We start from the raw sequence: 25,966 nt of genomic DNA, 5'->3' as shown, positions 1-25,966 counted from the left end.
AAGTTACCATCTTGACCGTTTTAAAATTAGCCTTATTGGGGTCACCTGGGGGGTTCAGTCAGTTAAAACATAGCCCTCTTACATTTCAAGAAGGAATCACTATGAGAAACTAGCACAGACTACTCAGGGAGCACTGGCAGCTATTCCTGGCCATGGGTGGTAGCCTTGGGTCACCAGTGATGTCCATCACAGAGTCATGGGACAGGGAGGCCAGATTTGAAGGAGCTAGCTGGGAAGGCCTGGGATGGTTGGGCAGCTTCACTGTACGGGGCCTTAGAGCCAAGGGGCAGCAAGGTCAGCTTGTGGGGATGGGGGACGCTGAGATGAGTGGGTAAGAAGTGAAGGGAGAAAAGGTCTGGGTCGCAGGGCTAGGAATCTATAATCTCCCGACCCCCAGGCAACCAGAAAAGGGCTCCAACCTTTGGGAGAGCGGTTTGGCGATGTGTTATGAAAACTCTTATGTGTGTGCGTTCATTTTATGAATCAACTTTGTTGGGCCATGATGCCTAAATATCTGGTCAAACGTGATTCTGGATACTTATGTGCAGGTGTTTTTTGGATGAGATTAACATTTAAATAGGTGGATCGTGAGCACAGTACATTGTCCTCCGCAGTGTGGGTGGGTCTCATCTAATCAGTTGAGGGCACGAAGAGTCAAAGATCGCTCTCCTCTGAGTAGGAAGGAATGGTGCCAGAAGACTGACTTTGGACTTCAATTGAAACTCTTCCCTGGGTCTCTAGCTTGTGGGCCTACCCTGTAGAGTTTGGACTGGCCAAGTGTCTACAATCATGTGAGCCAAATCCTTACAACCACCCCCTCCTGCCCACCCCCTCCCTGTTAATTCTCTTTCTCTGGAGAACCCTGACTAGTACACCTTCAAAATCAGCCTCTTCTTGGCCCTGGGCATGACCTTTGTTTGGCCATGTTAGTAACCTTGCTGCTGGGGAGAAGAGCACCCTCAGACAGGGGCTCCTTCTGGCTCCTTCTCTGGGGCTGGAGGGCACCAAAGAGGCCCTCCTTGGCTTGGTGGAGCCCAAACCATGTGGGAGGCTGCTGCAGCAGGTGGTGCTGTTGACTGAAGGTGCTGATCACTGCTCCTGACTCCTGTAGGGATGAGGACCATGTGAGGTGGGGTTGGGGGGTGGGCTGGCCAGTGTGGCTTCCGGGCCCCCAGGCCCCTCAAAGGGTGAGCTCAGCAGTCTGAGCAGCAGGGAGCCAGAGCCAGGAAATGGTGATGGTTTAGGAGGAATGAGGCCGGATTAGGGCCGGGCAGGAAAAGCACGTGGACAGGAGATTCAGGACGGCAATGACCTGTGATAGGGGGAAGTCAATTGCGATGGGAATAGTGGTGCTGAATAGTAGGTAAACTTCACGGTATGGGTAAACTGGGAGGTGGCCTGCAAGATAGACGAATTATTTATTAGAGAGGCCGGGCCCACGGAGATGATCTCAGCTCATCAATGGGAGCATTGTGTGGAGGGGAAGAGCAATCAGAGGCTTCTGGAGATATTTAATCTGTACTTGTGTTTGGAATGCTGCTGAGTCATCATCTCCCAGCTGAGTGTTCCCCAGGGCGGGGGACCCTGTGTCCCTTCAGCTCTCTGGGACCATTGTCTGCAGGAAGGTACAGATGGTGTGTGCTCTGGGGTCCCCTCAGAGAACTGCTCGTCGGGGCTCGCCAAGGGGTCTTGGTCACAGCCATGGAGATTTCGTCCACGCTACACCACAGCCCAGAAAGCAGCAAGGCGTGGGGTGACACCGGATGAAGGCAAATACACACATCAGCCAACAGTTCACGTGTGTGCGAGCGTACGCACGTGTTTGTGCACGTGAACACGTCGGGCTCCTGTCTTCATTCCCCTGACTTGCTTGTTCTCAGTTTCCAGTTTCTTTTAGTGGGAGGCACTGGAGGGGTCCTCACAGCTGCCGCATGCCCTCTGGGGACAAATGCGGGGAGATAAAGCATACCTAGATATATGTAAAATCTCTCTTCACGTTCTAAAAGCCATAATACTTGCTGAAGAGTCATTTCCTGTTGGTGGCACAACAGAAACTCTGACCCTGTCTGTTTCTGAGCTGGGCCCGGGCCTGGATCTGGGAACCTGCTCCCCCGTGGCTCCCTGGGATAGAGGGAGGCACCAGCCAGGCCAATGCCTGCCAGCCGGTCGGGCGGGCTCCTCTCTGCAGGACCCTGCTTAACACAATGGTTCTCGAGCTGCTCGATGGTAAGGACTCTGAGAAGCAGACAGGGAACACGGGAACAGGAACACTTGGGTATGTGGAGGGGGATGGAGGCAGTGGGCTCACGGGGCCTGAAGCTTTAACCCTCTGCCTTTTAGGAAGGCAATTTCCCAGCAAGACCAGGGACTGGAAGCCGGTGGAGTGGAGCTGGAGCTTCGGTTGTCTTCAAACCACCTCCTCTCTGGGGTTAAACGAAGAGAGTATCCTTCAACCCACCATTTCCCCACACCCGCAGCTCCAGGGCCTTCCATGGGAAACAGGCAGTCAGTCAAGCAGCGCCCACCCACTGGCGCGTCTCCTGGGGCAAGGGGCTGTCCTCACTCTAAGGACAGAGAGAGAGAGGAGCTGGGGAAAGCGGAGGGACAAACGTCCCCCACTCAAGCCACGCAGAGAGCCATTCTCTCTCCCTTTCTCCTGATTCATCCACCAGAGATTTTGAGAGCCTCCTCAGTGCCAGGTGGGGACAAGGGGACAGACACCCTCCCCATGGCCCTTATCTTTTAGGACAGCGGGATGCACTCAGGGACCGGGGAGAGAAAGGGGCTGTGTGACTGGACTTGGGTCAGGAGGGAGGAAGGGGTGCTTAGCGGAAACCTGGGGCAGCGGCGGGGGGGGGGCTGGGGTGAGGAGAGAATGTGGCAGGTGGTGGTCACATAGCCAGAGGGGAAGCAAGGTGGGGGACCAGCTGCCTCCTTCTTCCCTTTCCATCCTCCTCTTCTTCAAACAGAACCCACCCCACTCCTCCCAGACTTAAAATAAGAGGTGAATTCACATGACAGCCATTAGAGCAAGAGCACCCATGGATCGAACCCCACGGGGGATTTGTGCCAGCAGGACCTTGGAGGGCCAATTGGGTCACTCCACTGGTGTCACCAGGGGGAATGTTTCTCAGGAGGGCCTTTGGGGGTCCCCTGCTCTGAAAACACTTGCTCTGGGGAGAGAGGACTGTCTCTAGTAAGCCTCAGAAATGAATTCTGCCTTTCAGGAAGGCCACAGACCCGGTGCTCGTGGTGGGAGGGCAGGTGTGGCCTGGCTGAGACGGGGGACTGTTTTTGGGTCCCGACCCGGGCGCAGAGGGCAAACGCGGCAGGGGCCCAGCCTCAGCTCTGGCCCAGCCCTCCAAGGTCTCTCCTTTTGAGCCCCCCTACTTCAGGAGGATGCCAAGAGCCAGAGAACCCCTGACCTGTGGGCCAGCCTGAGGGCCTCGGGCACTTCCAATCCCGGGGCACAGCTTTAGCCATTCTGCCAGGTGGGGGAGGTGGCTCCCTGGGTCCCCAGCTGGTCAGGGGACCCCCCTCCCCCACCCCAGTCCAGGTCCCAAAGTCCTCTGGCTCCACCCCACAGAGCTCTGCTGCCCCCTGGGAGCTCCAACTGCCTTGGTATGCAGTGCCTCTGCCTAGCCGCATGGGAAAGGCAGGCTAGGGGTTGCTGCCTGCTAGGAGAGGGGGAGAAGCTGCAGCCCCCTCTTGGACTTGCTGCCCTGTGGGAACCCACTCTGCTAGGCCTTCTGCCTGTCCAGGGGCGGCCTTGGCAGCTAGGGGCTCCTGCGGCTTGAAACTCAGCAGGAACTGCTGTTTCTGTGGCTTCCCTCTGTGGAGCTGGCAAGGAGGGCAGCCAGGCCTGAGTTAGGGGAGGCCCAGTGGGCAGGTTCTGTTGGGCCCTGCACACCGTGAGGGGAAAAGAGCTGCAGGTCTCAGGGGTCTGGGAGGCAGTCGTTTTGTTCCACAGCGCTCCGGGTGGGACCAAGGTCAGCCATCACCCCAGCGGCCAGGGTCCTGCTCGCCGCAGACACACTTGTGCCAACACTTCCCAGTTCTACAGGAAGGCGGAGGCACAGGATTAGAGGAGGCAAAACCCCTCTAATTCAGGGACTCTGAGCGTGTCACCATGGGAAACCCGGCTAGGGTCCACGGCTTTCGTGCAGGAGGTTGGCTTTGCCATCTTGGAATGACTCCGGCTGCAGGACACCGCGTGGCCAGAAGGAAGTGGCGGGGGGCAGCCGGGGAGCCTAGCCCTGGACTTGGGTCTGACACCCCGGCTAGGCCCCTCTCCCTGAGCGGTCTGCCTCAGATCTGAAAGGAGGCCCAGACTTCCTAGCTCCTAAAGAACCCCCCAAGTGACCTCTCAGAGGCCAGGCCGCATTCATTTGGTGCAGAGGAAGAGAAAATACCTTTTTTTCTGTGTGGGATCCAGTTTCTCGTTTAGGAGGGTGACATCGGAGCCAAACCATTTCACTAATCCTGTTCGCCGTCTTTCCCCTCCATCCCACCTTCTCCAAAAACAAATAGTTGGGATCGGACACTGTTCACAGGTCACTACAAATCACTGGTCCCCATGAATGTGTTCAGCCTGCAGTTCTTAAAACAAGTCCCTTGGGCATGTTTATGAGTTTCTTCTCCTTCCGGTCTGAAAACTGGTAATACCCAGGGGGCAGGTGCCTCCCCTTGGGCTCTGAGGTTAACAGGTGTGGTGACCTCATCCCCCCCACCCCCCTACAGGGCTTCAGGCCCCGGAGAAATACTCCTTTGAGATCAAAGTCAGAGGCTGGACCAGAGAGAGCCCTCCTGGGACAACCCCCATCTTTACCTGGTGGTTGCTCCACCGCCTGGGGCCTGGCCGGGGACTTCTGCGGAGGATAGGCGAACCTCTCCCTGAGGTCCTGCTGGCAACCATTCTCCTGGCCTGATGTGCCTGGTGGCTGGGGAGGAGAGAGAGTTCAGTCAACTCTGCTTCTGGAACCTCCTTGAGGATGTTCCTTATTGGGCTAGACCAAAAAGCCAAGAAAAGCACGTGCGCAGGCTAGCTCCTGATAGCTCCCTGGAGCTGACGGATGAGGACTTGCTTCCTTGCACAGCCTGAGAACTTTCCAGGGGGCCACTTGGTGGACTTACAACCTGGCGGTGCAGCGTGAGTGGTCCAGCTGGAGCACACCAGCACTGGGAAGCAGAGACCTCCAGCCCCGTTACTTCTCCTGGCCCCCCTGGCCTCTCAGATGCACAACTCCAAGATCAACACCTGTGCTGAGATCCAGAGTCAGATGCTTAACCAATGGAGCTACCCAGGTTCCCCTGGGGTGTCCTGTATTTTTATCTACCTAATTCAGCAATCCCGGGGTGGGGCTCTTTTCCCCCTGAGCTGCCCCAGGCCTCTTCAGGCCTGAATCCCTCAGCCCACCCACAGGGGCAGGAATGGCCCTCATTCCCAGCAGGGATCCTACAGACATCAAGGCCAAGGACGGGGTCATCGTGTAGACCTTCACAGGGGAGTGACAGAGAAGTTCCCTATGACTGGTCAGGGAGCTCTGCCTAGAGCCTCTTCTGGATTTCAAATGCCATGACCCCCTTCTCTCTGGCCCCACTTCTCTTCTCTTTCTCCAGCCAAAGGGGTCCACGCCATGCCAGAACCATTCTGTGACTGAAGTCCAGATTTGCTGCTTCCTTAACCCAAGCTCCTTTCAGCTCTTAAAAATCTCTCTGCTTCCTTTGCAACGTGGCCTCTACTTTATCTTAAATATAATCTCCTCTTTGCAGCTTGGACTCCTAGGTAATGGTCTTACTAGAATAGGGAATCTGTTTCCGGGATAGAACCCAATGGGTGGCTTTATTTACAAACCATACCAGACAGTCTCCTCCTTGAGCTGGGACTGGAACTGGAAATGGAGATGTCTCTCACCTGATGTCCAGTGGACACTGGCCTGCTTGTCTGTGCGCTCTGCTCCATGGGCTTCTAATCGGGCCCAGGAGATAGCATTTAGGTGTATGGTTGTGTGCTGGGCAACACACAGAGAAAATCCCATGCCAGGGAATGGAGCCCAGGGACAGACAGTCCCCCAGGATCAGGAGCTTTCCCAGGTGGGTGTGGGCAGAGGGCCAGGTTAGGGGGTGGGCGGGAAAGCCCCCTGGCAGGAGAGAGGAGGAGCTATGCTGAGTTCTCCTGAAACCCTCTGGCGTCTTTTCGGTTCTGTCTCCAAAGAGTAGTCACCCCTATTCCCCTTCCCTCTCTCTCCACTGAATGTCACAGTGCTGGCCTTCAGAGCTCCCACCACTGGAAGCTGGGGACTGGGGGGACCCAGCAGCTGTGTGCACGTCCTGGAGGCTTCCTGGGACGAAGTGTACTGCTTCCTCACCTGTGGATCCATTTCTGACAGGGCTGGGCATTTTCAGTCCAGGCCACTGACAAAGCATAGGACTTTGATATCCAAGATAGCCCCAGTTGATGGGGGAATGAGACTAACTTTCTTGAGGCCAGTGTCTGACAAGATTCGAAGGCACATTCTTGGCTTTTTCCTTTTGGGAGCTATTTCATTTTGGCTCCGTGGGGCTAAAGTCCTCTGCTTAAAAAGAATGTACTTTCTGGCCCCGCAGTCAACTGATCAAGTGGTTGGGGGGCCCCACAGTTTCCTCATCACGAGATTTCACCTTCACACTGACCGAACGCAGAGGTGTGAAGAGCTTCCTGAGCAAACAGGCTGGAGGCCACCGTGGCAGCTTCTCATTGGGTCTGAGGTGGGGCAGGAGTTCCCAGCACGAGCGCAGGCCAGGGGGCTAGACTCAGTTGCAAGTCACATGTGAGGGGCCTCTGAGGAGTAGCTGGGTGAGGCCAGACTGGGATGGGGGGACAGGAGAGCAAGAACACAAAAGTGGGAAAAAAGGCCAGAGAAGCAGGACCATATGGATGGAAGGGTCCACAGGAAGTCAGCTCTAGGCTTTTTTTTTTTTTTTTAAGATTTTATTTATTTATTTGACAGAGAGAGCACAAGCAGAGGGAGAGGCAGAAGCAGGCTCCCTGCAGAGGAGGGGAAGTCCGACATGGGACTTGATCCCACAGTTCTGGGATCATGACCTGAGCTGAAGGCAATGGCCCAGCCAACTGAGCCACCCAGGCGCCACACAGCTCTAGGCTTTTGACAGGAGGGAATATCACAGAAGACAACAAGGCCACTTGGCCCACCACTGTCCTCTTCCTCTCAGGCCGTCTTATATCTGCTGAGCCCAGAGGCAGCCTCAGAACTAGTCTCAACTCTGGTTATGCGCATTCTAAGCACATAAGCCCAAGCCTACTTGCTTTCCATCCTCATGTAGAGGCTGGATCAGAAGAGGGAGTGATGGCAGCAACAAGACCAGGAGGAGAGTGAGGGCTGTCTTGAGGCTGAGTGCAGGCTGGGCAGGGCTGGGGAGAGAGGTTAATATGGCTGGTTTCTGGCTGGTAGACTGAAGGCAGCTAGTTTGGGGCCCACTGAGGTGGGGCGTGGTGGGGAGTTGATAGACAGAGTTGGGCAGGGGGTCCCAGCCAGGCCTAAGTAGAGAGGAAACATGCAGGAGGAGGGGACATAGGGAATATGGTCTCAGCATTCAGCAACTTGGGCCAAGCGGCTGCCCTGCCTCCAGGTGGCCCATGTAGAGGACTGCTACCTCCCAAGGGAGAGGCACTGGCTGCTCACCAAGGCTGCTCACTGTTTTCACGTCAGGAACCAGGATTGGCCAGCACCTTGACTTTGTCAGGGCTACCTGACAAATTACCTCACGAATCATTCTTGAAAATAACAATGACGTCACCATCTCCAGGAAAACCAGTTGCCACGCAGCTACTCCATCTGTGGCAACCTCAAATACCTCCCTCCTATAGGTAATCCATGCTAAATCTTTCCAAAACACAAGACCATACTGAGAATTGGTGTCAGATGGAGGATCGTCCTGGTGGTCGCTTTGGTAAAGCAAGGATGTACCTGATAAATAAATTACCCTAAATGCAACTTTTGGGAAGTCCAGGTCTATAGAGCTTGAAATCACCTTTTAACTCAATGGCATTTGGTTAAATCGGCAAAGGTAATTAGACCACCTAAAACTTCCATCATGGCAGCAGAAATTTCTGGACAGATGGTGGAGCTTAATCACCTTTCAGTGAAGGCGTATTAATGTTTACAGCTCTAATAACACATGAGCCCAGTTGGCGAAACCTCTAAACTGTGCCTAACCAGGAGACCGTCCCCCAGACTCAACAACTGGGCTGTCCTCTGGTCTGTGACCAGCCTTCTGCTTTGAACCAGGCTTGGAAGCGCTGGAATCCAACAGTGAGCAGATTATAGAAGTTTGATGTTTCTCATCCCAGAATCTGACCTGCTCCTCTGTTGTTTTTCCTCTTTCAATGGAGATTAGCCTTATCTGGCCTGCTCATATCCTTTTAATTTCCTCTTGTGAATTGAAAAAAAATACTTTGTATGTTTCTGATTCAAAGCACATCTATTTTTTTTTCTGGCATCTAACAAAATCCTTTTATTCCCCATCAGTCTCCGGGGAATTCAATGAGATGTTTCAAAATGTTTTGGCTCTTGCGGCCGTTTCTCCTGGCTTCTCCTGGCGCATTTCTGTCTCAGACCAGCCCTTGAACAGGTGGCCGACTGCCTCAACACCCGAGCTGTATGCACCAAAGTCTAGCTCAGGAATGTCCGTTTTTTTGAGATGACTATTTTGAAATTGCACATCGAACGCAGCTTTCCGTGAGCAGAAATCTTGCCCGACTCATCTGTGGACGTGGGCAGCACACATGGTGCTTTGAGACAAGGGGGTTTAGAGGAAAAGCCGGCAGTCATGCGTGGCTGTGTGGTTGTGGGCCTGTGGGCCTGTGGGCCCGTGTGACGCAGCGCAGTGGCGGGAGATCAGGTGCGAGGCTGAGGACTTTCTGGGTCTCTAACTGCAGCTGCTTCCTTTGATTCTGATTCTGGGCACCATCAGCCCCCCTGAGCTGCCTCCCAGCCCCCGCGCTGCTTCTTACCTGAAGCAGAGATGCCAGACTCGGAAGCACCGGTCTGAGCACCATTGTAGACAGGACGGTGGGCGCTCGTCAGGGATGGGAGGTGGCCGTTTCGGGAGCGCTGGGTCATCTGGGGAGAAATGGGACAGTCTTCCAGTCTGGAGAAAAAAAAATGAGAAACAGCAAATAAATACAGATAGCCAGGAGGTATTTGCTGACTACTGAGCGGCAACACAGACAGACACAAGGAAGTAGAAGTACCTGAAATTCCTAGCAGACATTAAACATATTTGAGGGCATTGGCAGAAATTAGAAAGTATCCTGTTAGCTCCTATTCATTTACAGGGATGTATGGCTTCATGTCATAACACACAAATGAGATCTGGATTGGGGGGGACATGGGAACATGACATTTCAACCAAACAATTCAAGGCACCAATCTTCTGGTTTTTCCTCGGAGGAGGAGCGAAGGGACGAATGCAGTCAGGAAAGACATGACATGTCATGTCAGCCATGACAGGAAGAGTTAGGCAGGCCCAGGCCTGGGAGCCTTCTCTCCGCATCACCCGCTGAATGGTGCCCGCACGCCTGCCAGCACCCACTCATGCAGCAGACACAGACTGGGCGCCTCATTGTGCTGGACCCCCAGGCTGGGAGCCGGAGACAGGGGGCCTGGGCCAGTCGGGAGATGGCGGGATGGACAGTAGCTCCTCGTTCAGCCTTGACAGCGGATCCTGAGGAAGGCTCTCCAGGTGGGCCCAGAGTTCACTTCTCTTCATCAAGGAGACACCAGCCACCTGCCCAGCGAGGGCTTGGTAGGAGACACGGCGGGGTGGGCCTGTGGCCCTCTGCCCAGGGTTGGGCCCTAGGAGATAGCTGTTCTTGAATGTCAGTTCCAGCGGCAAAGACAGACAGATGCTAAGCCACCCTAAAGGGCAGGAAAGGCTCTGTGTGTGTATGTGTGTGTGTGTGTGTGTGTGGCTTTCCGCCAGGCCTGAACTCTGAGCTAGGGCTGCCTGGGGCCAAAGGAGGGAAAATTTTCCAACAGAGGTAACATCATGAGGCAGATACAGAGGTGGAAACAAACAAAATGCTGCACTGTTACAGAAAGATTTAAGGCACCACAAAAACTCTGGGCTAGAGGGGAAAGGGTGTCCTGGGGCGTTTTGAGGCCGGAGGTGTTGGGTGTTGGGGAGCAGGGGAGGGGGTCAACTGACAGGGTCAACCGTCAGCCAGGGTTTTGTTAGATTTGATCCCTGAGGGAAACAGGAGTCACCGAAATGCCATTCTGTGGTAATGTGCTAGAAACAGAGAGTGGCAGGGGGCACCATTGTGGCGGAAGACAGGGCTCTGGAGGGCAGAGGGGAGGGCAGAGCAGGGAGAGCAGAGGGAGAGGGCTTGGCGGGCCACGGGGTGGGTTTCTGAATCACGGGTTTGGGGGTGTTAATGCCATTCCCTGAAGCAGGGGGCTCAGAAGACAGTGGTGTTCTCCTAGGAAGTGTTGACTTGGGGTGTTGTGGGGACACCCCTCGGGCTTGGGGCAAGTCTAGAGAGTGAAATCTGGGTGTCAGCAGCGTACAAGGAAACCCCGTGGAGAGACGCGATGGGTAGGGACCACAAAAGGGGCATTATAGTTGGCAGAGGGGTAGTGGGTTGGCAGCAGGGTGTGGGGGTATAAGGGTGACCAGGAGGTGGGTTGGCACCTCAAGAGAGACGCTGAATATCCTCTAGGGTTGGAAACTGCCACTGATGAGTTACTGAACGCTACAGCTGAGACAAATGATGTTCTAGATGTTGGCTAATTGAATTTTAATTAAAAAAAAAAAAGGAAGCTGCAAGGTCATGGATAGATGTGGCAGGAGGAACTTGAGGTCACTGCTGGACCACGTGGGCCACAAAGGGAGGGGAGGGGGCAGGGAAGCAGGCAGAGAGGCCCTGGCCAAGGGGGGCCGGGGACCTGGGAGTCTGTCTGAAGGAAGGCCTGGGGAAGGAAAGTAGTAGGAGGGGAGGGTGAAGGTGGAGGAAATGAGGTGTTAAATGATGGCGTCAAGTTTGGGCAGTGGGCGGAGGGGAGGGATCCAGAACCCACAGAGGGGGTGAGGTGAGGGGGTACGGTTTGCAGAGGAAATAGGCTGAGGGAGGGTTGGGGGCGCAGATAGGATGCTGGGGTGAGGGAGGGCCCTGAGCTGTGCAGGGTGACCGTCTTTTTATTTTCAATCTTTTTTTTTTTTTTAAGGTTTTATTTATTTGACAGACAGACACAGCGAGAGAGGGAACACAAGCAGGGGGAGTGGGAGAGGGAGAAGCAGGCTTCCCGCTGAGCAGGGCCAGATGTGGGGTTTGATCCCAGGATCCTGGGATAATGGTCTGAGCCAAAGGCAGACACCTAATGACTGAGCCACCCAGGCGCCCTTCAATCTTTCTTTTCTTGATTAAAAAAGCAGTAGGGGCGCCTGGGTGGTTCAGTGACTTAAAGCCTCTGCCTTCAGCTTGGGTCATGATCCCAGGGTCCTGGGATGGAGCCCCACATCAGGCTCTCTGCTCAGCGGGGGAGCCTGCTTTCCCCTCTCTCTCTTTCGGTTTGCTTCTCTGCCTACTTGTGATCTGTCTGTCAAATAAATAAAATCTTTTAAAAAAATTTGCCTTTTCACTTAGCAATATACTGTGAGGCTCTCCTCATGTATTAAACATTCTTCAAAAATGTCATTTTCAATGCTGTGTTGTATGAATATATAATTATGTAAATAGCCTCCTACTTTGGGCATTTATTTATTTATTAGCAAGTAAGGTTTTCTTTATTTTTTTTAGAGAGGGGCAGAGGGAGAGAGAGAGAGAGAGAATCTTAAGCAGGCTCTATGTGCAGTGTGGAGCCCAATATGGGGCTCAATCTCATGACCCTGAGATTATGACCTCAGTTGTAATCAAGGGCTGGAGGCTTCGCCAACTGAGCCACCCAGGTGCCCCCATTTAGATTTCTTAAGAACACTGCAATAAATGCCCATGTATATATATCTGTGAATTTCTGATTGCTTCTCGGCATCAAATCCTAGAAGTAGGATTACTAACTCCAGAAGTACCAGTACCTCGAATGTGTGTTGTGTGTATGGTCAGTGTCTCCAAGATCCCTGAGATTCTCGGTCAACACTCCTGGCAACACCAGATGATCAGAGCTGGCTGGCTGTGCGGAGTCACAGACACTTTTTATAGGATCTTAACAACTAAAGATCCTGAAAGTGCAGGGAGCAACCAGCGTCTGCTACCATCCACTGACCACAGGACATTGATGATGGCTCTCCCCCAGGAGGCGGCTGGCTCTGTGTGCTTCTGGGGACAGAAATCACATCTCATTGATTCTAGTTTCCCTAGCAATTAGCACGCCATCTGGCACACAGAAGCGATAGAAATGTTTGCAGAATTGGCCCAACGGAGGGAGCGGCCATGGGCGATTGGGAAGGTCCAGTTCCAGGAAAATGAGGTCCTCTCAGTCCTTGCTGGGACCACTTCCAGGCATGGAAAGACGTCCTCTTCTTCCTCTCCACAAGGCAGAACACCTGACCTCAGAATTGATGGTGCCCACTGGTTAGATCTTATATTTATTAGATTCCCTTTATCCTTATTTCTAATGAAATAGTCTTATGTCATGGTTGTCCCTCTGGGTTTCAAGAACTTTAAAAGATAATCTTGAAATAATTTTTAAAGATGATGATTTGACATCCTCTATTCCATGTTAAGCAAGATGAATTTTATCAGCTCCTGTTACCACTTCCATTTAAAAAGATATAAACTAGATTTACTAGTAGTTGACAGTTGGCTATATTCCAAATCAAACAAGCAAACACAAAACCTGATATAAAGGACATTTTGGGGACAGCTAGGGAATACTGATATACTATATAAAGTTACGTGAATGTTAATTCTCTTAGGTGTGATATTGTTAAGTACAGGATGTCCTGGCCCTTGGGGGACGTGTGCCACAGGTCTGCAACCTTCTTTCAAACGGTTCAGCAAAACAAAGTTTAAGTGTGTAAATTATACATCATGCACATAGAGGGAAACTGAGAGGATACAGAGGTGGCAAAATGTTCACAAACTGGAAGCTAAGTTAAAGCATACTAAGGGCAACTTTAAGAGAAAAATGCATATTAGCAATTTAAAATAAGAACCTTGAAATGTGAAGCACGGGATGATTAGTTTGGAAACCAAATCAAACAGATCACCCGTCCATGGTGTGGGCCATGGTCAAGTCCCACGTGGGCGACAGCACTTGGCAGGATCTCTGGGTATGGGGGGCTCGGCCTCCCTAGCAACCGTGCATGGAGCTCCGTGGGGGCAGCCCTTTCCAGGCTCTGTTTGGGGCTGTATCCCAGGCACCTGGCTGTTCCTTACAAATTACTATAGAGTAAAACTGGAAACAACTGCCCAGCTATAGGGGATAACTCCGTAAAATGTGTTCTGTTCATCTGAACTATTCTATGGCCACATCTGTAGGTTTTTCTCCTGCTCTCTATAACCCCCTGGCAGGTACCTATTTCTCTCTGCCATTCTCTCTGGACAGCTGGACTGCCTGGTCTGGGGCTCCCTAAGAGCCCACAGGGATTTGGTCCCTAGGTCCCCAGGTTGATCCAAGGTACTGGGTAACCCCACTATAATTTTGGTTACATCATTGGGGTAGGAGCAAGGCTATGAAGAAAGCTAGGCCGCTAAACATGCGTAGATTTGCTTTAGAAAGTGTGTTTATCTAAAAATAAGTGGATTTGGTGTCTTCATCTGTGACACTCCACCCCAGCAGAACAAAAGCAACCCGGGGGGGCTGTTGGGTGGATCCACTGCCGCTCCTTCTGGTCCTTTCCTTTGAATTACATTGGCTGACACCTGGCTTCTTCTGGGTTAGGGCTGGAAGTACCTGGAGATCCTAAAATCCAACCATTTCATTTTTGGAAGAAGCAAGCCAGGGGTGAGGGAGATAAGTCTTTCCTCCTCAAAAATCCCCGAGAGATAAATAATAAAGAGATAAATGCTTTCCAATGTGAACGTTTTATTTTGAGTTTTTCAAGACATACATCTTACACTGCAGTTAAAACAAAGCTTAAGAAAAGAAATCCCGCCTCTGTTAGCCCGGACTTACACTGGGTACCCGGTCCTGTGGCCACCAGGGGTGACAGGCCGGCGCAGGGGCTCGTCGGCACTCTGCTGCACACAGGCCAGGCCCTTCCGCCTCGCCTTCCCCGTGTTCGTCATGATCTGGCGGAAGGAAAGAGGAGATACCACCTACTTGAAAGCTGATCTTGAAGGAGAAGTTCCTACCTGTAATACATTGATCTATAGTAATAAGAGGCTTTGCAAATAAATGAGGAAGGATCATGACACGGATTATTCCAATAAGCAGAAACTGGGGGAAAATTCCTTTAGGTTTGCATTCGGTCACTTAGCAGTATAAATTTAAAAAACAAAAACAAAAACAAAAACAAAAAAACCAGGCCATGGAAAAGAGGAGAAGAAAACAGTTTCAATACAGTAATAATCACATCTCCGGGAAGACTGAGTTTTGAAAGTGAGAAGGGAAAAAAGACAGGCAGATTTGGTTTCCATAAAACTTTTCCACTTATATATTAGAGATAAGCCAACTGAACAGGTAAACAACCAACTGGGAAGAAATATTTGCACATATTTAACTGATGAAAGGTTAAGATTGTTATTAGATAAGTAGCTCTTACATATCAAAAAGTAAAACAGGAGACAATTGAGCAAAGAATTCAAATAGCTAAGTTACACAATAGGAAAGATCACTGATAAATAAAAGAAAAAACGATCAATTTCACAAGTAATTAGAAACTACAACTTTCGGGGTGTCTGGGTGGCTCAGTCGTTAAACGTCTGCCTTTGGCTCAGGTCATGATTGCAGGGGCCTAGGATTGAGCCCCACATTGGGCTCCTTACTCTGCAGAGAGCCTGCTTCTCCCTCTCCCTCTGCTGCTCTCCCTGCCTGTGTGCTCTTTCCCTCTCTCTCTCTCTGTGTCAAATAAATAAATAAAATCTTTAAAAAAAAAAAAAGAAGAAACTACAACTAAAAGGTATCATCTTTCAACAATTACAGGATCATTAAAGAAATGATCCTGTGGCTGGCAGGAGTCAGAAATGTTAGTGGCCCAGCATGCTGGGTCATTTCTAATTACTGTAGGAAGTAATCTGGTGTTTTATATCAGGAGGGTCATAAAAATGTTCACATCCTTGGGTTTAAACCCTAGTGAAAGAACCCCAAATATGGAAAACGTTAAATAAAGTTGCTTGTTACAAAATTGTTATAAAGTTAGAATAATCAAGTGTCTGGTAAGAGAGGAATAAATAAGTGAAATATGGCAAATTCATTTGAAGTATTAAGTGGCTATTTATAATGCTAAAGACTAGGTTATGAAAAAATGTTTTTTTAAAACATTTAATAAGAGGTTATAATACCGCATATAAATGATGCTTTCCATTAGGCCAAAAGTACACAAGAGACCGGAAGGAAATGAACACTAAAATGCATCCAGGAGGAGGCAGGATATCAGAAGCAGGAGGGACTTTTTCCTCCCCTTTATTTTCCAAGTGTTCTGAAATATGATTAGATTATGTTCACAACTGAGACAAATGGTTTACGAAAGACATGACTGGGGAAATGGGACCAGAATCTGGATGGTCCCAGCGCGAGCCGCCCATGTGACCTGGTGCTTGGTCATGCAAAGCGGGGCCACCACGGAAACCGAGGGAAGGGCTATGGACCTCTTGACATTATCTTTTCAAATTCCTGTGAATCAAGAATTACTTGAAAATAAAAATAAGAAAGTTGGCTTATACAACAACAAAAACAAACCAGAAAAAAATTTTTTCTAATTGGAATTACATCTTTGATGAGCTGATTTTTGCTGAGAGCTTATTCGGGTTAATCTAGTGTGTGAGGTAGGGAAAAGAAAAAAGGGGCCTCCCCGTGCTGTGGGGACGGCTGCCAGCTAGGGACAGTGGGCGGAGAGGGCAGAGGGGAGGCCAGGGGAAGGGGAGCAGGGCCGGAGGACAGAGAACGTGTGAGGCCTTCAGCCTCTGGGGAGGAGATGGCACTTGAAGAAAGAAGAACTAAAATGCAGTTCCGCCTCTCTCTGTAGCTCTCGTGTGAACCACCACAGAAGGCTATTTTCACTGAAATCCCTCCACACTGTTGGCTGCTCTTACTCCCCTCTGGTCACACTGCCCCGTCCAGCACCGAGGCTCAAATTTACAGCCTGTGCTGCTCATCAGGCGAGCAGGTCCCTTTCATCCCATCCTCAAACGCACCCCAGGAACACCCCTGCTTCTCTTCCTCCCTCCATTAGGACAGACAGAACACCCGAGTCTTTCCAAAGACAGCTCAGAAGGTGGGTCCTAAGATACTGGAAAAGGGGAGACGGGGAACATATGCCTTCTAGCGTCCTCGTCCCCTACCCCACACGCCTCCTGAGCTCACCCTCCCTTCTCCTTCCTAGAGGACACTTAGGTGTGAGTGTTTCAGCCTTTGGAAAACACAGTTAGCCATACCATTTCCTTTTTTTTTTTTTTTTTAAAGTAATCTCTGCAACTAATGTGGGGCTTGCACTCACAGCCCGAGATCCAGAGTCGTGTGCTCTACGACGGAGACAGCCAGGCGCCCCTGTCATCCCATCTTCTTAGATCCTCAGAGGCCTAGGAAATAACTTCAGGTGGGTGATATTTGGCCTCTCCAGGGGATGAAGAAACCGAGTCTGGCCTGTGGGCCTGAATGTCTGGTCCGTTACCCAGACACCCTCGGTGCAGAGGGGTAAGTGTGAGGGTCCCAGCACTGTGCTGGGCACACCCAGCGTCTCACAGCAGCCGCCCCCTGCGGGCCTGCCTCCTGCTCATCTTATGACTTGTTGTGCCTGCAGAGTGAACCATGTAGCCCACGAGGTCTCACGCCCCTCTCTGGCCCCTCAGTTTCAAAGCAGCCTTTTTGGGCTGGAAAGATCTGAAAGGCTATCTCATCCAACAACCCGTGACTCTACCGAGTTCCACAGAAACGCCTCAGGGGCTATCCGGAGTGAGGAGAGAAAGGGTTCCTGGAGGCCACCTTACTGGTGGCTGAAGGCTGACGGACTCAGCCTTCATCTGTGTGACAGATGGGGCTTTTGTTTGAAAGAACGTTCTGCTACTAAAAAAATGCAGCAGATGATTTAGCAGAATGTAATTTATTCAGTAGCAGAAGATGGTCAACACATGTCAATTTAGACAAAAAATGTTATTTCCCATTGACTAGTTTTCAAGGATTGGTGAATCACGTAAGGAAACTGTGATATGTTAATAAAACAGTATAAATTTTTATAAGAAAATATAGGTATTCCATCATCTCTCAGTCCATCCATCCATCCAACCACCCATCCATCACCTACATAGGAATAATACAGGAGCTGAAGCAGACCCTGTTTGCTGCCCACCCAATATTCAGTCTCTCTTGACCAACAGTACTCTGATTTTGTTGGCAAAGAAATGTTTCTACTTAAAAATACTCCCTTACCCAGACTCCCTTGCAGCTAAGGGTCCTGTGACGCAGTTCTGACTGTAAGAATGGAGTGGAGTCACCAGTGGGAGCTTTGGGGACAAGCACTATTGAGGAAGTAGCTGTGGCCCTCTTCCTGCCTTTCTCATGGGTCTGTACCAGGGGCTGCATTGGTCCCCTCATGACTGAGAGGCAACACGTGGGAATGAGGGGCGATGTGCGGAGGCAGGCCTGCTGCAGGGCTCATGAAACTGGAGCTTCAAGGCCCAGAAGGGGCCCTCGCAATGTGTTTGTGTGGTCACATGTTTTTGTAACATTTGCAAAAGTAGGATATTTTCATTGCAAGCACTTACTACTACTGTTTTTTTCTCCTCTGACTTCCCTTCTGCTGTTTCTTCCTACTCTGACTTCCCTTGTCCTACTTCCCGTCATGCTGGAGACATGATGCTAGAATTTAGGACTAAGGTAAGCCTATGCTGAGTCCAAATGACATTTAATGCAGGTTTTCTGATATTCATCTGATTCCCACTCACTTCGGGGCACAGCCAAACGGTCACTAGCCGTCTTGGGGTAGGAAGAGCTTCCAGGAATTCCCTATGTTGTCAGAACATTTATGAATAATGAACATGCAAGAAAAATAGAAATAGCTTCAAATCTTGCAGCTTATTTGTGGAAGAAACTTGAGGATGGTGTTCTCAAATTTAGCGACAATCCTAAAAATGTATACAGCATTATCAAAAACTAAATGTGAGGCCAGATTTTCTAATCTTAATCAAATTTGATTAAATGTGATCAAATACATTACAAGAAGGACTCATTTCTTTTTCTCTCTGTAGAATACGTTACAAACTCATGGTCATCTATGTAGAGGCAATCAAAGGCATAAAACAAAAATTTTAAAAAGCCCCTATGAGGTGTGCAAAGCAGCTAATTAACAAAAATACTACTGTTCTGTTTGTGGTATCTGTCGATTATTAAAATCTGAATTCACTGTGATTTATTTTCTCATTCTAAAGTAGATGTTCACTTTCATAGCTAGCTTTGTAGTCCTTTATTTAAAGAAGACTTCCCGTACTTGGGGCTTCTGGATGGCTCAGTAGGTTAGGCCTCTGCCTTCAGCTCAGGTCTGATCTCAGGGTCCTGGGATCAAGTCCCAGATTGGTCTCCCTGCTTAGTAGGAAGCCTGCTTCTTCCTCTCTTTCTTTCCCTCCCCACTGCTTGTGCTCTCTCTTGCTCTTGAATAAATAAAATCTTAAAAAAAAAAAAAAAAAAGTCCTCCCAAGCCCTGTAAACCAGAGGTCCCACAAAACCTGGGTCTTCCCTTCATGCTGACAGCAGGGTGTAGCAAGACATGGACAGAACCTGGGGTCTGATGTCCCCCAGTATCATCAGTGGGACTAATAAGGCAGGACTCTGCTGTTTGCAGTTGATAAAGGAAAGACACAAAGCAGAGATAAATGGAAGGGAACAGTGCTTATTATGATTGTTTGTGCTGTTTACTTCTGACTTTGAGTAATGAGCATTTCTTTTGTAATGAGAAAGAAGAATACACAGGGCGCCTAACTAGCTTAGGAGGTAGAGTATACAACTCTTAATCTCAGGGTTCTGAGCTTGAGCCCCATGTTTGGTGTAGACATTAATTAAAAATAAATAAATGGGGGCACCTGAGTGGCTCTGTCAGTTAAGTGTCTGCCTTCAACTCAGGTCATGGTCCTGGGGTCCGGGGATCACATCCCACACCCGGCTCCCTGCTTTGCAGGAGGCCTGCTTCTCCCTCTCCCACTCCCACTGCTTGTGCTCTTTCTCTCTCTCGCTCTCAAATAAATTAAAAAGATCTAAAATAAATAAATAAATAAATAGATGTAAAAAAGCAACTTAAGAAATAAACGGAAAAAGAAACGCATTTAGTATATTCGGGGGTTGGGGATCTTTTCGCCCTGCTTGTTTGGTTGTGTTTTCACACACAAGAAATATAGACTTTTAGTTCCAACGGCTCTCTGGCTCTGTGGAGGGCACTGAGTCTTCAACCATTTGGCAGAACAGGAAGAACGGATTGGAAAGTGATTGGAAAAAGCTCCAAAGTGGAGACACATTTGAAAGAGAAGATCAAGAAGCAAAAATTGCAAACTGAGGCTCTTCTTTCTCTGGTTGTGGTTTTTGCTGCCAGCGCCTCGTGCTCCCTGAGGACAGTGGGATGACGACACCTGGAGCCCAGCTTCCCCCAAGGGGCCCAGCCTTGCACCCAGCCAGCTGCGCCCACTGCCCCAGTGGCAAAGTCTCCATGGCCCAGACTCCGGCTTTAGGACCCCTGGGGGCAGGAGGGGGGTGAGTTGCAGATTCCCAGGCATATGTGCATATACACATTCTCTGGAGACAAGGCTCCAGGGAAAACTGCACAAATTTGGGCCTTCATTTGACAGGGGGAAGAAAGTGTGGAAAGCGAGTAATTAGCTTTTACAGTCGGTGTTCCCCTCCAAACTGAGTTTATGCATACAACAGGAACCACTCAGTGGGACTTCTCTCAGTTTTCAAATACAGAATGCAACTCACTGGAAAATCAACACCTCTTCCAGAAGGTGGCACAGCTTAGTGGGAAAGAGCAAGGGCAAGAAGGCTCAAATCTACTTGAGAATGTTCCGTACCCTTCCTCAGCCTCAGCTATTCTGTCTAGAAAATGCTACACAAACAGAATTTCCCTGTAGTTTGCTGGGAGTCAGATGTGTCAAGTGGTCAGCACAGGGCTTGGCCTGTGACAATGGGCTCTGCTAACTTAAGACACGCCTGTTACTATTGTTAAAGGTAACAATGTTTAAACTCTGAAATAAAAACAAAAAACTGAGATGCTATGATAAGTATCTATGCCCCTTTAACTAAGGTGACAAAGCTATTTAAATCAGGGCATTCCTTTTAGGAAGAATTAAATGATTATTCAGCACAGTATGGGCGATACAAAAAAAAACCCTCAGAAATAACCAAGCAAGGAGAAGTTGGCAAATCATCAGTCTTGTCCTGCTGACGGTCACGGCCTCAGGAAGACACAAGGCATGCTGCTTTTCCCCGGAATTACGAGTAAGCAGCACATCTCATGTGATCACTGCCAATCTCGGGCAAGCTTAGGAAAAGGGACCTGTTCTCTTGTTGCCAGCTTTCTGAGCTCTGTGGCCTGCAGCATTTTTCAAGGCCAGGACTCTGTAATGCGCAGGAGCTCCACACTTACACTTGGGACAGTGAGGACCCAGGCGTGGAGGGGGTGGGGGGTGCAGTGGGGTGGCGTGGGTGTGGCCTCTCAAGGAAGGGTGTGCCTATAAATGCCCAGCAGGGGACTTGCATTGCCCCCTGTTACCACTTTCCACCCCCAAGCCAGTTTCCAAATCACTAGTGTGAACAGGAACAGATTCCTGGGATTACTGTAAAGAGGTCTGGGGCGGGTCCTAGGCTCTAGCTTTGAGCCACACTAGGGGGTCTGAGGCTTTGCAAAACCCTGGGCGGGCTCTGTTGCATAGGGGTCTCTGCCGAGCCACTCACCATGCCTCCCTCCTTGGGTCATCTGCATCCCTCGCCAACAGCGTGGTTTCATTGGTTCTGTGTGTTCTTTTGTAAACTTGGAGGCGACAGCTAGGTCTTATATTTTTTGGCATTCTGCTTTGTGTTAGGCAAATGCCATGAATTAAATAAAAACTTTCTGAATGGTCAAATAATACAATGTTTAAAAAAATCTGCATCTTTCAAGTGATCTCGACAAAGCTACCATCTACCTGGTGCATCTGAATAGGAGGCGGCAGTCATGAACTTGGCCCCAGTGAGATGTCTGCTTTCTCAAGCAGGTTCCCCGGCTGGCACAAGGTGACATGATGATGTGAACTCAGAGCTCTGCCTGCCCGAAGCGTACACGCAGCAAGGGACAACCGTCGCTGAAGTCGGTGGCCCCCACCCAGAGACTGGCAGGCTGTCCGTTCCACATCGGGGCCAGGTGACCAAGGGTGGCCGGGCGCGACCAACGGACGCAGACGGCGACACTGGGGTGTACACAGCCCCTCAGTGATGACTGTGCCGCATAGTCTTCTAATGAAACTTTAAAACTGCTTCTACCGTGAGATCCTCTGGTGACCTGGTCCAGAGGGTTGATGGGAGGCCTGAGAGAGATGTCTGTGTTCTAACCCCAAGAACCCGTGAACAGGACGTTCTTTGCAGTCTTTGCAGATGTAATTAAGGATCCTGAGACGAAGAGCGCGTCGTAGATTATCCTAGACCCAACGACAGGTGTCCATTCAAGGGATGAAAGAGAGAAGGCAAGGAGGCCCTGCGGACATGGAGGCAGAGCTCCGGAGGGACACAGCCACAAGCCAAGGGACCTGTGGAACCCCAAGAAGTTGTGGGAGCATGAGAGCTTCTTCCCCAGGGTCTTCGAAGGGGGCCTGGCTGTGGAGACATCTTGGTTCTGGACTCCTGGCCCCCAGAGCTGTGAGAGGATACGTGTCCGGTGTTTTAAGCCATCCAGTTTATGCAAATGCCCTAGGAAGCATTTGTCATGGAGTCCCCAGAGCGCACGGCTGTGTGCCTCATGGCTGTTGCTCCCCCTCTTCCGAAGAAGCTCCCCCGCTAACAACTCGCCGCCTCTGTTCTCATCTCCAGCCCATGAAGCATGAGAGTCTGCCTTTCATAAATGTGCATCCTATCAAATGGAGCCCAGTCCTTTCCTGACAAAACCAGTGTTCTTCCAAAGGGAAACAAAGCCTTGTCAGGGCTCCAGACTCCCATCAACGGCATGGAACCCGACCGCCTCACTTCTAACCTTCCCTGACCTAATGTAAACAGAGCTTCCACAGTCCATTAGACTCCTTCGATCCTGGAGACATTCTAAGCACTTGACCACAGCCAGAGCAAGGCAGAGGGTGCGGGTAATGGTGGCACCTCAGCCCAGCCGCCTTCTTCTTCTTTTTTTTTTTAATTAAAAAAAAATTTCTTTATTTGTCAGAGAGAGAGAGAGAGAGAGAGAGAGAGTGCATACAGCAGGGAGAGTGGCAGGCAGAGGGAGAAGCAGGCTTCCTGCTGAACAAGGAACCCAATGTGGGACTTGATCCCAAAACCCTGGGATCATGACCTGAGCTGAAGGCAGAAACTTAATGGACTAACTAAGCCACCCAGGTATCCCTCGGCCCAGCCTTCTTGGGTCATTCCCCTTCTTTCACTCCTACCCGCTATAGTCCATTCTCCATGATGTAGCCAGAGTGAAAACAGAAGATCATATATTAAAACAAATCAAACTGAGTCACTCCCCTGCTCCAGCTCATGCTGGATAAAATCCTAAACCCTTGCCTATAAGGTCCCCAACTGGGCCTCTGGCTGTCCTCTACCATCAAGTTCTACCAGTAGATTATGTACTCCAGCCCAGGTCCCTGGAAATTCCTCAAAAGGTGAGGAAGACTGGGGCAGGTGAGCGCGGAGACCAGTGCCAGGTTTCCCCATCACCAGGAAGCGGAGATGGGGAGGCACTTTCTGCTTCCAGTCACTCCTACAAAGCTCAGGCCACCTGCACCCACATCCTTTCCCTTTGCCAGTCACTGTATTTGCTGGCTGATCGTCGAGAGACTGGCTCCAGGCCTCCGCCTCCAACAATAACCTGACTAATTTGAGGAGATGTCAGGGTCCATGTGACAGACCCAGTCAACCACCAGCTTCAAAATTCCAGGAGCTCCTTTTATTGCCAATGGCCTTGGCTCCTGTGTCCTCTGCTGTCCATCACAGGGCTTCAGCCCTGACTGGCCCCCAATCCCTTGCAGTTGCTACTCCCTTCAGAAACCTCACACTCCAACTTTCCACCTGATCACGGGTATGCCTTCTGATCATGGTTTCATGAGACCCCTGGGGGCCCCTCACAACGCATCCTCTCCTGGGCCATCGGCAGCCCCCTCCTGACTCATGCCCTCCCCTGCTTAGCTAACGGGTGGTAACCAATGCTTCTCAGAGCTGCCTGCGCATGAGTCAGTGGGGAGTTCTCAGAGCTCTGATCATGGCCCCATCTGCAATGTGTGACCCCACAGGCCTCCTGGATGCTCGGACTGACCACTCAGTCCATCCCGAATCACTCCTCCCTTCTGTTTTCCAGTGCACTACAATCTCCTGGTTTTCTTCAAGCCTCTCTGACTGTTCACCTTCTGTCATTCTTAGAGGCCCCTCTTCTTGCTCCCCCTCCTGACGTCTGGTCCTCCTCTCCATCCCCAGCCGCTCACTCTCTCCCCCTTCACCCTTCGCTTGGTTGGGCAACCTCACGTGTGTGCTGACGACTTCCAATACTGTTGCACTCTTCCCCTCTACTAGATGAGGCACATAAAAATTCAGAAGCTGGATAGGCAGATGATTACTACTAAAGATGGGTACACTTCAGATGCTAGGAAGGCTCCTGGCCTGTGCCCTTTAGTTCTATTCTGATCTCTTTCTGTTCCCCAACAGCTCTGGGGCGGGTAGCTAGGACCACAGTGCAGGCAAACTGGCCAACACAAAACCTCCCATAAACACAGGATTATAACAGAACAAACGAAACCATTATGTGTCATTGCAAGGGCTCAACGCATCAATGACACATCTTTCCTTTCCACTTCTCCCTTGTCCCCTCACTTGGTACTTACTCCCAAGTACTCCGTGGTCAGAAGCTTCTCGCCTGACAGCTCTCCAAGCTGCGGCTGGATCAGCTCGTCTTTGTCCAGATCAGCTTCCATAATGTCATGGTCCTCCTGTTTCAAAGGACACATGGGGTGAGTGCCCTGGATCCCCGGCCATGCATTCCCGGAGAGGTGGCTCCCCTCATGGGCACCTGCCATGGAAAGAGAAGACCTTCGCCCAACCCCGCAACTGATGGGTTTGCATTTCCAAGGGCTTTGGGGGCAGTCTGTCCTTTGTTTATAACCTCTCCGTGAAGATGGAAGGGAAAATGCCAGCCCCCCTCTTTTAGAAGCTGGGCACCTAGGGAGCACTTCCATGACCACAGGTGTGGAAAGGTTCCATAAGACACCCAGCACTCTCTCTTAGTCCCAGTTCTCAGAATTGCCTCTGTGCGGTCCAGGTACCATATGAACAGCCAGGTCAGCCTACCAATAACTACTATGTACCTTCACACGCACAGGCCTTATGGGACACTCAAAACTTATTCTTCTCTAGTAGTTTACGGTCAACAAGTAAAAAGATTCATCAAAAAGAGAAGAGCTGTTTTGCTCTTGGGAAGATGGAATGGGTAGACTTTTCCCTATTCCTTCTTCTAAACACAACCCAAACACCGGGCATTATGGATACAAATAAACAGAAGGGATCCTGATAGAAGGTGAGAAGGAGGCAGACTGGCTAGGTGGCTGAAGACTCAAGGAATGAAAGGTGCTGAGGTCCCTGGGCTTCCTTTGTTCCTTATAGATTCCACGCTAGCAGCCGAAGAAGCTAGCAACACGGCTCCGTGAATGGTGAAGACAAAAACATCCCCCCCCTCCCCGCCCAAAGCCTACTCTCTCTAGCCAAAGGACCAGGAAAAGGATAGACCAGTATGACAGAAGTTTTAGAAAATAATCCGACTCCACAGATAATATCGTGGTGCTATCCTGATCATACCAGCAAGGGCCTCAGGGAGCCCAAACTTCTCCCCTCACTAGGCTGTCATCAGGCACCCCCACAACCTCAACCTCTGCTGGGATGATATGAGAGAAGAGCAAGTAGAAAGGGGACTTTCATCCCTGCTGGGCAGTAATGAGGTCCCCCATCCCCAGGTGAGAGTGGAGACCATGTGGAGAGCCTAGCCTTCCACTAGGCGGTAACAAGATGTCTTCCTCTCCACGCTCCAGTGGGGTGAGAGGAGTCCAGGTGGAGATTCAAGGCCTTCACCGTTGCCCACCATGTCCCTATGGTGTCAGGCATGGCAATGTGGGCCATACTAATGAGGTGCTCCTACCTGTTCTGGTTAGGGAGATACTAAGGAGGCCTAGAAGGCATCCAGAACTCCCATCCTTGCCCTGTGGTAACAAGGAGTGTACTCCCACCCCCCACCATCAAAGTGTGTGAACGGAGGCTGAGTGGAAATCCTGGACCTCTACTTACACCTGGCAGTAATGAGGAGGCCCTGCTCCCCCTGCCAGAGCTGTGTTAGAAGCAGCCAGCTTAAACAAAATCTTTCAATTAGATCAAAAGTCGTCTTCTTTTTAAAAAGACTTTATTATCTGTCAGAGATAAAGAGAGTGAGAGAGTGTGAGTACAAGTAGGGGGAGCAGCAGGCAGAGGGAGAAGCAGAGAGGGAGCAGGGAGCCTGAGCAGGGAGCAGGATCTCAGGTCCCTGAGATCATGACCTGAGCTGAAGGTAGACACTTAACCAAGTGAGCCACCCAGGCGCCCTAGATCAAAAGTCTTAAAATACTCAAAATATCTGGGTTTAAATTAAAAAATCACTCATCACACCAGGAACTAGGGAGCTCTCAAACTGA

General features: G+C 50.5%; 1 protein-coding gene across 8 annotated transcripts in view; it reads right to left on the bottom strand.

Annotated features, from left to right (window-relative positions):
- ARMC9 (armadillo repeat containing 9) overlaps window positions 1-25,966 on the bottom strand; it is a 155,786-nt gene that overhangs the window by 9,888 nt on the left and 119,932 nt on the right. For all 8 annotated transcript variants that reach the window (XM_045078887.1, XM_045078890.1, XM_045078885.1 and 5 more), the window contains exons 20-23: window positions 24,137-24,241; window positions 14,118-14,233; window positions 9,014-9,150; window positions 4,829-4,940 (exon numbers count right to left, since the gene is read on the bottom strand). In XM_045078887.1, coding sequence (XP_044934822.1) covers window positions 4,829-4,940; window positions 9,014-9,150; window positions 14,118-14,233; window positions 24,137-24,241 — 470 coding nt within the window. The remainder of the gene's footprint in view (window positions 1-4,828; window positions 4,941-9,013; window positions 9,151-14,117; window positions 14,234-24,136; window positions 24,242-25,966) is intronic.

The sequence above is a fragment of the Mustela putorius genome, unplaced genomic scaffold (genome assembly GCF_011764305.1).
Source record: "Mustela putorius furo isolate JIRA1106 unplaced genomic scaffold, ASM1176430v1.1 tig00000275_pilon_pilon_pilon, whole genome shotgun sequence".
NCBI classification, from domain to species: Eukaryota; Metazoa; Chordata; class Mammalia; order Carnivora; family Mustelidae; genus Mustela; species Mustela putorius.
The sequence above is the reverse complement of the archived record's forward strand: the minus strand, read 5'-3'. Positions and strand labels throughout refer to the sequence as shown.